General features: G+C 37.7%; 1 protein-coding gene across 1 annotated transcript; it reads right to left on the bottom strand.

The window, feature by feature from the left end:
• Window positions 1-149: 149 nt before the first annotated feature.
• slc22a7b.2 (solute carrier family 22 member 7b, tandem duplicate 2) lies at window positions 150-11,381 on the bottom strand. The gene is made up of 11 exons (XM_067455610.1): window positions 11,347-11,381; window positions 7,098-7,555; window positions 6,912-7,015; window positions 6,255-6,409; window positions 5,975-6,143; window positions 5,727-5,850; window positions 2,290-2,399; window positions 1,981-2,195; window positions 1,552-1,660; window positions 1,250-1,456; window positions 150-826 (listed from the first exon to the last, which is right to left on the bottom strand). The coding sequence occupies exons 2-11, from the start codon at window positions 7,479-7,481 to the stop codon at window positions 727-729; spliced, it is 1,677 nt and encodes a 558-aa protein (XP_067311711.1). The 5' UTR covers window positions 7,482-7,555; window positions 11,347-11,381; the 3' UTR covers window positions 150-726.
• Window positions 11,382-12,276: the final 895 nt, after the last annotated feature.

The raw sequence follows: 12,276 nt of genomic DNA, 5'->3' as shown, positions 1-12,276 counted from the left end.
TTTGGCTAGTATACATGATTTGTTGTGCACATACATAAATCGATATATCGTAAACAATTTCTTCATTGTTGGAAATTGAAGTTGGAAGTTGGAAAAAGACAAACTCTGTCTCTTATTGTCATAAAACAGCATCTTCGCATTATCTATTACCTTCACTGCATGTTTTATTTTATTCCATAGAAAGTAGATTAAATACATTTTAAAGCCTTTCATTTGCCATTTTACATTGTGTGTACTTAAGAAAATAGGCCCAAAGATATAAATCACTTCTTAATATTCTTCTCTATAGACAAACATTCTGCATTTCATTAACACATATAGATAAGCACCATATTACTGGTTAATAAGCAGTAAACTCAAGTTGCATAACATCATTCCAGATGAAGCGTTTTATTTGTTGGCCTGTAGAAATGTACTTGTGGCCAAATTTAATTTATCCTGGAAAATGATTTCCAGGATAAATTAATCTCGCTTTGTGAACCCGATCAATTTTTGTTTTAAAGCAAATTATAGTAGGCTATGTTGATGAATTCTCAAAATTGGGCTATTTCTACTTTAAAATTCCCATATGCGTTGAATAATGAGTTCACACAATTCTGACTAAAATGGCAAACACAATGAGAAAAACAAGTGACATCTCCCTTCAAATTTCTCTTTAAATTGTTCAATTAAATGATAACACATAAATAGGACATTTTATGGATTAAAAAAGCTATTCTGCTATAGTTATGTGTTCTGCAAAATTAAATCATCTTTCCATTTCACCCTACTGCCTTCTTTTTCCTCCATTTTTTGATCTTGTAGTGGTGAGCCATCAGTGTCTTTCCTGCGATGAGAAGCAAATGTTAATATGTAAAGGTATAGTTCACCCAAAAATGAAAATTCTGTCATCATTTAGTCACCCTCAAGTTGTTCCAAAACTGTGTCAGTTTCCTTGTTCTGCTGAACGCAAAATAAGATATTTGGAATAATGTTTTTAACCAAGCAGAGAGAGCAACCATTGACTACCATAGACAGTAGCGGGAAAAATACTATGGTAGTCAATGATAGCTCTATCTGCTTGGTTACAAACATTCTTCCAAATACCTTATTTTGTGTTCAGCAGGAAAGGAAACTCCTACAGGTTTGGAACAACTTGAGGGTGAGTAAATGATGACAGAATTTTCATTTTTGGGTGAACTATCCCTTTAAGGGTTCAGTCACCTAGAAATTACACTACAGACTAAATAGTTTCCCCACATAACATCACCTGATTCCCTCGATATCCTCTATAGTCTCCGGCAGACACCTGCCTCGTGTCTCTGGTAGCTGATAAGCCACAAAAGCAGCAATGAGTGCAATAGAAGACAAAATGACTTGAGAGAAATGGCTCCATGTATCGTCTGATAGCAAGATCAGAGGAGCCACAGAAACACCCAGACGAGCCACAAAGGAATTGTAGCCCATCCCATTTTGCCTGCAAGTAGTGCAATATTTCAATAAATACATTAGTTGTTTATGCTGGATATAGTTTTACTAGAGTATAACTAAGCAGGAAGTTAGTTTTCCTACCTTAACACAGTGGGGTAAAGCTCAGAACTGTACAAAATAACTGTACCAAAAGATGTGGCAGAGCAGCCTTTTCCCAGCACGGCTATCACCGTACGAACCACTGTCTTATCTGAATGGCAAGAGACAACATTGTTGCACCGGATCTTTTTATCAAACCTACATTGTCATTTAAAAAAGTAAATGGTTTGGTTTCACAGATGGGTTTAGATTAAGCCAGTATTCAATTAGGACATTTAAGTAGGTTTTATAAATGCGCCTTAGAAAAAAAAAAAAACATTACTGGTGTGCAACTTGAGACAAAACAATGGCAGTAGCATTATGTCAGTGCAAGTTGCTTTCAGTTAAAACAGATCAAACAAGCATTTTAGTCTGGGACTATAGCTTAAGCCTTGTCTATAACACTGGGGGAATAAGTTGTAAGTCTCTCACCTTTGGGTATGAATATGTTTATCACGAGGCAGATTCCAACCAATAGCAAAGATCCAGCTTGAGTTATGTGCCTTCCAAACTTATCCAGCAGATAATAGATGATCAGTTTAGCCGGGATTTCAATGGCACCATACAGAAACTGAGTGAGGTACATATTTAGTCCAAAACCTGAAATGTTGAAACTAATCCCATAGGCAACCGTGGCAACAGAAAACCTGGCAGCGGAAAACAGAAACATGTCATAAATGAGATTAATCTGAATACCCTTTTGTTGATGGCACTGTGGTTTGTGATTGTTATTTGACACACCAGGTTATTCCTGTGAGTAAAGACAATCTCCTCATTTTAGGAGTCTTGATAAGATCCAGGTATGAATACTTCCTGTTTCCTCGTCCAGTTACTATGATTTTAGCCAGCTCCTAGACAGAGAAAAACAAAGACGCTCAGAAGCTGTTATCAAACTATGCAAAAGAAAAAGCAAGAAAACAAACACAGACCCTGGCCCTATTAAAACCATTGTAAACAATGTGTTTATTTGACCATATCACACCAGTCCTCAGGTCTTTACACTGGCTTCCAGTTACATCTAGGATTAAATTTAAAGTACTATTACTTGTTTGTAAATCACTTAATGAGCTAGGACCTCAATATATTGCAGATATGCTGATTAAGTACAAACCCAACAGATCACTCAGATCAGCAGGATCAAGTCAGTTAGAAATACCAAGAGTTCACTCAAAGCATGCAGCTGCAGTTAGAACTAGCTTCCTGAACAGATCAGATGTGCTCCAACAGTAGCCACATTTAAATCCAGACTCAAAACACATCTGTTTTAGCCTAGAAATCTAGACGCACCCTAGCGGCAGCAAATTTAATTTTGGCAACAAACTGTGGCGAGAATCAGCAACATGTCAAGCTACGTGAGCGGATTAAGCAACACAAACCGAGAAAGTTATTTTAAAAAGTTGACTTTATCAAATGGTATTCGGCTACCAGATCCGTGTACTATAGTGGAGTGGATAGAAGACGTTAGCAGATGGCCAGATATAACTTAGTGGCCGGATATATACGTATTTAACGTTAGTTGAGAAACCGAGCGTGTACACCCGAGACAAGCATATAAATCACTGGATGCTTGTGAATACGTTGTCTGTTGGCATGTACAGAATGTCCAATACAATTTTCTACATTTTTTCTTATTCTTCACACAGACATACATTTATCCTTTTCCTTACATTTTATGTTGTTATTGATTCGTATGTGTCGACACACTTCTGTTTAAAGTTTAATTTTGTAATGCTATAGTACTTTAATAGCAACTATGTTGCTTGCATACATTTCTCAGATGGTTATTTTGCAATTAAACTATTAATAAAATCATTACAAATGAAATTGATAAGTACTGTGATTATTGATATGATAATCTGGGGGTGGGGGGTACATTATACACACCAGTGGCAGCCAATGTTGGGAGGTTTATTATAAATAATTAAGTTTCAAGTGCAGTAAATGTTTTACAAATGAAATTCTTTTATGCGAGCATTTTTATGTCCTCGTTCCAATAAATGCATTTAATCGCCTGCAGCCACAGGTACCGCCGGTTCTTCTGAAACGGCCGTGATCCTGTCGGATTCCTATAAAACTTAAGCCCATTGGTGGAATAGCAATTAGTGCAACCGAAAACGCAACAGCCAGACATTTTGATGCTGGGAAACCGTTTTGATAAACTTTCGGAGTTGCTAACACGTTAGAACCACTAGGGAACAACACCACTTCCGTTGCCAAAATGCGCGCGCAACTCTTTGATCACGTGGGCTGTAAAAGGGTCTATTCCTCTCACTCTGGACGGGCCAATCACATCGTGTATAGAGTCGGCGGGCGGGGCCATAATGACGACGGCCGAGTTGCGTTTGCGTGCTTCTAGTAAACACAGAAACTGGCGAACGGCGGCGGTCTTTTGAATCAGCTTTGACTGTGATTCTGGAATACTTGGAGTTAAGATTTTCTCTGAGAAAAGAACAAAGAACGGCACTGAAGTCATTCTTAAAAAGGGAAGATGTGTTCGGAGTTTAGCCGACCGGATACGGCGAATGTTTAATCTGTCAGCGAGCTCTGCTTCACCTTCGTTGCTCTGGTTGGTGTAGCGCTATCCTATCACATGCAGAGGGAGTTTGAAGGACAACCGTTTATCCCGCCCCTCGGATTGAGCCCTGTCTATGGTGAGTTTCCAGACCAAACATCTTGATGTGGGTCTGGCTTGTCAGGCTACATCTGTTTAGCTGTGCATTTACTTAATGAGCTATGTGCCACTGTACGTCCCACTGATTGCACCTTATCTTATCTGTTTATTCTTATAATTGTTTTAGTTTAGTTTACCTTTGTTCTAATCTTTGGCTATTGTTATTTAATATGTTCATTTGAGTTAAATATGATGAGTAAAAACTGGGTTTGATGGAAATGGCAAGTTTGACAAAAAGGTTTGAGTATGTGTAAATCTGTGGAAAGGTATGATGAATGAACATGGGTTTAATCAAGAAGGTTCTTGAGTAAAAATCAGTGAATAGTGATTGAAATGGATGTTATGAACGTGTTTGAGAATTATCTTTACAACTGTTTTAATTATCCTTGTTTTTAATTTTTAATTCTTACACATGGTATTCTTATTTCTCATGCATATGCTACTACTATTTTAATTAATTTCTATATAAAGTACTTTAAATTTTTGTTGGGTATGAAATGTGCTATACAAATAAACCTGCCTTGCCTATTTATTTTTTTTATTTTGACAGTTATAACATTTTCATAACTTGATCTTCCAGAAGAACGAAAGACTAACGTACTCTCTGATGATGCATGCTGGACTTCTCCAATTATTTTGTCCTCTTTAACCTGCCCCTTTCTTACAGTCGACTGCCAGCTTGCATTCAGATCTGCCTCCATCTAGTCGACAACCTGCACTTTATTTTTCCCTTTTTCAATAATCCGTTTCACTCAGATGTAAGGCTAGCCTGACAAGCCAGGCCAGATCCACATCAAGATGTTTGGTCTGGAAACTGATCATTGACAGGGCTCAATCCGAGGGGCGGGATAAACGGTTGTCTTTCAAACTCCCTCTGCACGCAATTGGATATCGCTACAACCAACCAAAGCAAGTATAGAGGAGCTAGTTGATAGATTAAACTTTCGCCGTATTCAGTCGGCAAAACTCTGAACACATCTTCCCTTCTTAAGAATGACTTCAGTGCCGTTCTTTATTCTTTTCTCAGAGAAAAGCTTAACTCCAAGTCTTCCAGAGTCGCGGTCAAAGCTGATTCGAAAGACCACCGTTCGCCAGTTTCTGTGTTTACTAGTAGCACGCAAACGCAACTCAGCCGTCATTATGGCCCCGCCCACCGACTCTATACACGATGTGATTGGCCTGAGTTTGTTTTTTACAGCTTCAGAAGTGTATTGAGAGTTGTTAGATTACACTCGCAGCAAATTAAATTTGCTGCCGCTAAGGATCGTTTAGATTTCTAGGCTAATGTACGGCACAATACACAAGAAAAGATCGTTTGCTTCTTCTGTTACATCACGTCTTTTATGTTATGCTTAGAAGTACATCTTTTTTAGAAGTAAAATATAATGCAATCTGCAGTTCATGTTGACTTTTTCCAATGAAGAAAAATGTTTTGCTGTACTGTAAAATTGCTAGCAAAATTATTTTGCTGATATGTTTTCACTAACATTCTTCTGGGTTTCCTCACCTCAGGTTTTATCTTAGCAGTGCCTTCTTTTTTACAGTTCATGGCAGCACATTTATGAAGATAAATATAAGCTTCATCCACTTTCCCATTAGCAATCAGCCACCGAGCCGACTCTGGAATCCACCTATAACATTATTCACATCAATAATTATTTCATATTGAGAATGTTCTGCATTTACTCTGACTTTCTTGTACCAGATGACTTACAGATATTTTATGACATCTACTTAGTAATGGTTTATGCTCACCACCAAGTGATTATTGCAATAACAGTGGGCAACGAGATGGAAACTGTCAGCCATCTCCAGTCTCGAATGAGGTATGCAAACAGTGGAAAACTTATGAATGCAAATGTCCAGGACAGACTGTCAATCACCCCTACCAGCTTTCTGTGCTCAATGCTCACCCACTCCACATCTGAGAAAGAACAAATTAACAAAAGGACAAATGCACACACTCATCACTTACACGTACTCATCTTCATTTTAGAAACATTTTCTGTGCTGTTTTAAAACCAAAATAACTTACTGAGTACAGAGGAGATGATGGCGCTGCCAGTAATGGTGAATCCAGTTAAGAATCTCAGAACTGAAAACATGATGAAGGAAGAGGAAAAAGCACTACACAATCCAAAAGCCATTCCTGATATATATGACACAAGCAACATCGGCTTACGCCCAAACCTGTGTAGAATAAGACATGTATCCATTTAGAAACACTAACAAACACCTATATCTTTAGATAACCTTTATACTTTTGTGAAGGATATCCATGATTGACTAGATTATTTAGAAATACGTCCGGCGTGTTTCTAATGCAACGGAAATTTAAAGGGATAGTGCACCCCAAAATGTCAGAATTTACTCACCATCATGTCGTTTCCTAACCTGTATGACTTCCTTGTAATTTAAAATAAAATATATTTTTAGAAATGTCTTTCTTGTTTTCCCTTTTTTTTTTTTTTTTATACCAAATCAATGGTAACCAAATATGTGTGTGTGTTCCATAGAATAAAAGACTTGGATTTGGAACAACATGAGGGTGGGTAAATGATGACAGAATTTTCATTTTAATGCTAACTATGCCTTTGAGAAATGTATTGTGCTAATTTTGAGGTGGTAAAAACGTGTTTTTTTTTTTGTATGTTTTTTTACATCAAAAGTCTTATTGAACCAGTTTACCAACATTGCACTTAGGCTTCCAAAAGCGGCTGCTCCAAACATGACCCCAATGAAGAAGATGGTGGTTGTCAATCTGCTCAGTGCTCTTTTGTCACACACTAAATCCCACTGAACACACAAGAGAAAGAGAAAGGCCACGACTAGAATAGAGTAGAATAAATCAGTGATACATAAAAAGCAAGAGTCTCACCTGTGTAGCGAGAGTGCTGATGAACGTGCTGTTGTCATATTCCCATCCATTCTGACACTCCACTACAGCAACCTCTGAGGGACTGCTGGAGGAGTTTGACAGCAGGTGGAACTGAGGATAAGAGAACATACGACAGGAAGCAGGAGTCCCATTCTCCTGCGCTGGAATACTGACAGTCAGTCTCTCTTCTCGACTCAGATTCCTAAGGATCCCGTCAGCATCCAGAGAGCTGATGTTGCAGTGATGAGACGGGATGACAGCAATAAAGTTGCCTAACAGGAAATGGCACGCAAGACTGAATCGACCAAAGAAATTGATGATCAGGACCATCTTCTGGAACCTCCCAAATCCATTAATTTCTGAGAGAAGGTCTTCAAACTTCATCTTTGCGCTCTGTTGTGCTTGACCTGGTTGTGGATCTGTCTCATGCACCTGGCCATTGGGTTCATAATCACACTCTAAGAGAATTAAGAAAATGGTTAACAGGGGGGGAAAGCTTTGTGGAACATTTGTAAAAATTAAACCCTTTGGTTGAAACTTTACAATACGGTCCTTTTATAAAAGAAGTGAATTCTGCTTTGTCACTGTGAGCATATGCTAACTTTGCCCTCAGACACAGATTAGCTGATCTTTCAAATTCTTTAGCAGCCGTCTGTTCACTTTGATTTTTCTGACATTGTGACATTGTTTATCCAACATAAATTTTGTTATGAATTTTATTTGGCAAGAATGCGTTAAATTAATCAAAAGGCATTTATGTTTCTATTCCAGCTAAATGTTCTTTCCACAGAATCTTAACAGTACAACAGTTTTCAACAATAAGAAATGTTGAGCACAAAATTAGCATTTTAGAACATTCTTTGAATGATCATGTGACACTGAAGACTAGAGTAATCAATACATTATTTTTTTAAATATATTAAAATAAAACATATTTTAAATTGTAATATTAATAATGCTGTACAATTTTTGTTTTCACTGTATTTTTGCTCAAATGGCCCATGATTTACTCATCCTATGTGTATCTGAAATTCTTTTTTATGAATACAATCAGTGATAAAATGTCCTGGCTCGTCCAAACTTTATAACAGCAGTGAATGGCTGCTTCTGTTTTGTAAAAGTACATCCATCTATCATAAAAGTGTTCCACATGGCCTTCTTAAGCCAAGCGATGCATTTGTGTGAGAAAAATATCCATATTTAAAACTTTATAAACTATAACTAGCTTCTGACAGACGGCTGTACAAATCAGTTTATGGCAAACAGTAAGCCCTGATCTGACGCATGACATATTGATGAACGTAGAAGCAGTGGCGTAGCACCAAATTTTGGGCCCTGGGTACAAACCATCTTGCTGGGCCCCCGTACCATGTATGTGTATGTATAGAAAACGGACTTCCCTGCCTCGGGCCCTGGTTACTCAGTACCCTTTATCCCCCCAGTCCCACGCCCCTGCGTAGAAGCACAGAGGATAGAGCAAAACAAACACCGGTAATGAATTAGAAGTCAAAAATGAGAATTTTCAAAGAGAAATGCCAGAGGATTTTGATATAAGAGCCTTTATCAATATTTTATATAAACTCAGCCAAACAAGAAAAATCCTCCCACTTTCTACTGCTTTAGTAGAAAGATTTACCAACCGAAACATAAACTGAACACATTTGACAAACATTTAAAAAACTAAAATGGAATAACAATCCTGCTAACAGGGAACGTTCTCTGAAAGTTCTCTCAAAGTTATCAAAAAACGTTCTTGCAGTAACGTTATTAGAACGTTGTGACAACGCTATTTGCTATTGAGAAATGTTCTAAAAATGTTAGCTATAAAACCTACATTGTTAGAGGAATGTTTTAAAAACGTTACTACATTAAAAAAAGTATTAGTCATTACAAATTAGTCATACAGCTTTTTTCTCAAACTTCAGATACATAATTTGTATATCCAGAGACAACTTAATGACACTTAAATGCTATTTTCGTGTATATATTTATTTTTTACAATCAGAAGAAAAATCTAGTAAACTAATTATGTATTAAATATAAATGTAATATAAATATAAAAGTCAATTATAAAAGTGGTTTTAGCTTTTTTTAAGAAAGAATAAGATGTCAATAAACAAAAGCAAGTACATTAAAGGAGAAAACAGGAATATTTTATTTGATCATACTCCACACCCTTATAAGAACGTTATTTAACGTTCTTAGAACCTAATGAGAACGTTAATACAACGTTCCACAAACTGGACATTTCAACGTTCCTAGAACATTCAAAAACGTTTTTAGAACTTAATGGGAACGTTAGGGAAACGTTCTTATAACCTAAAAATGTTAGCTGGGAAGTCCCTGAACATGAGTAGTCAATTAAAAAAGGCCTATCAAAAATCAAGTCAGTATCTTGTGTGTCCACTCAAGCCGGGGACACACTGAAGGACTAGCTGAAACATTCTAAGAATGAACTGAACACATTTACAGAATGTTTCCTTCAACTGGAGCAGATTTTAATCTTTGGCAGTCAGAGAACAGCACAAACGTTGACGGAGCCAGACTGCTATAAACGGTTTCATCGGATGAACCAGGGATGAACGCGCGTTGCCACGGTTACGGTTACGCCTGGCCCGAAGTTAACTTTCTCCTGTTTGATGAGTAAAGTCGTTATTATCGGTCTGGCTAGTGGATAGTATGGCACACTCAGTAGAAACACATTTTTGACGTACTATTCTTGGATAACAAATATTAACAATCAAGCAGCAAGAACACCAGCGCATAAACAGTGTGTTGGACTTACCAAAACGCCTGGCTTAAAGCTTTATAAACATCCTGACTGCATAGATCGGCGTCTAATGTGATTTGTTATTTATTTAGCTTATCATAAATAATCTACTGTAGAGGTAACTTATTCTGGCTGAATTTACACTTGCAGTTGCGATCGCCGATCGGCTCAGTCGATCAGGACACAGCACGTTACATTTGATCATGTCGTTGTCGCCAATAGGGTTCATCTACGAATATTAATCTTATATTAAAGAAAGAAACATATTCCGACGCACTGCACAATTGAAAGGCAAGCGCACACACATTTAACGACATTAACGGTCCTTTCACACACACACACACACACACACACACACACACACACACACACACACACACACACACACACACACACACACACACACACACACACACACACACACACACACAGGCCTACACATTTTAATTCTGTCATTATCACTCACCCTCATGTCGTTCAAAACCATTCGTTTATCCTGATCTTCTTCCATACCAGTTGTCTAGTGTATTTTCAAGGTAATTTCTGTTTTTTTTTTTGTTGTTGTTTTGTCTTACAATTTTGCTTGTTTAAAAAAAAACGATAGACTCCAAGAAAACAGTGACGTCATCCGCACAAATATTAAATGTAGAAAAATATTCAACTAGAAATCGTTTGTGAGGAGGACTGGCAATGACCATTTCTTAAATTCTAAGACTAGAATCTTAAAATACTGCATGATTTTTCACACCAACTGTAAACACTCAACGCTACTGTCCCTGATTAGGCACAGGTGTGTCCTCGTCTTCAGTCTCACCCTTATGGACCACACCAGATCTACAAGTTCTTGCTGCGAGATGTTAGGCTACTCTTCTTCCAAGGCACTTGTTCTCAAACATGTCTGGAGGAATATATCTGTTGTTTGGCACTACAAGGATGATCATCTGTTTTTCCTGTTTCCCTGCAGCATGTAAAGTAAGCATGTAGTCTTAGGTGTCCTACATTACGGACATTGCAGTTTATTGCTCTTGTCACATCTGCAGTCCTCATGCATTTTCATTTTTATGGAACAAGCATGAAAAACACGTTTACCCAAAAAGGAAAATTAGCCCATGATTTATGCCTGGTTTAGACTACAAGATAGTTTTGTCTGTTAACGATAGTTACTGTGTCAGATTACATGATTTTTACTCCTAAAATCTTGTCGTGTCCAGAGAGGTCATTGACTTTAAGAAATAAGCGTGTAAACAAACGATGTCTGAAGCAGCATATTTTGGCTTATTTATGTTTAGAAAAGCGCAAAAATAGAAAGAAAACCCAACAAAGAACATGTTCCTGGCTTGCTGGAAGAGGACATTATGGGCTGTCAATCCTCCAAAGAGAACTTGAGGTAAAATATTGTTCTTTTTATATTAAATATTTAGTTATTAGCCAGTATTTGTAAAACATCTTTTAAGCTTACATTCCAGTAACGTTACTCACCGGGTTCCTGAAGGGCTTCCGCTATCGTTCGCCAGCATTTTTCTTATTTGGTTGTGGTAGTCCGTCGATGACACATCGTACAGGCAGGAATACTATTGCCACAACTCTACAAACCTTTCCTCCATTTTATAATTCCACCTAAAGTTAGCCGCTCCGTCATCTCTCATGCATTTCGCCGTGTTTGAAAGCTGTGTACGAAAACTGTCTGTGCTCCGGTTAGTCAGCTTCACACGTGACAGAACCCGTCGTGAAGGACCGCAAAAAAAATTAAACATGCTAGTCTTTCTGTCATGACGTAATGAACTATCACAGATGCGGATTCGGTTGTCGTATACGACACACTATACGAGATGAAACGATCGATTCTTACGTCTCGACGTCCATTATCGTTTACGAATCTCTACGACACCTTACATCAAACAGATCGTGCCAAATTCGGGCTAATATCGTGTAGTCTGAACTAGGCATTACTCACCCTCAAGTCATCCTAGGTGTATATGACATTCTTCTTTCAGACGAATACAATCAGAGTTATATTTTTTTTTTTAAAGTCCTGGCTAATCCAAGCTTTATAATGGCAGGGATTGTTGCTCTGTTTTTAAATTCCATAAAAAACTGTCCGTCAAATAACGTGCTCCAATCGGCTCTGGTAGGTTAATAAAAGCCTTTTGAAGCAAATCGTTGCATTTGTGTAAGAAAAAAATCCATATTTAAAACTTTTTTAATTAAAGTTCCGGCCGATCACCTTCCATGGAAAAGTGTTGAAAGTGCCTTCTCGGAGTAGCTTACCTGATAGCGTAAGCCTTTGAACTGCAGAGGCACTTTCAACACTTTTTCCATAAACTGAATACGGAAGGCGATCGCCCGAAAAGTTACCTTATAAAGTTTTAAATATGGAAATTGTTCTTACACAAAAGCATCAATTCACTT

Source organism: Pseudorasbora parva, chromosome 10, assembly GCF_024679245.1.
Source record: "Pseudorasbora parva isolate DD20220531a chromosome 10, ASM2467924v1, whole genome shotgun sequence".
In the NCBI taxonomy this organism is placed as follows: domain Eukaryota; kingdom Metazoa; phylum Chordata; class Actinopteri; order Cypriniformes; family Gobionidae; genus Pseudorasbora; species Pseudorasbora parva.
This window is presented reverse-complemented; position numbering and strand designations above follow the sequence as displayed.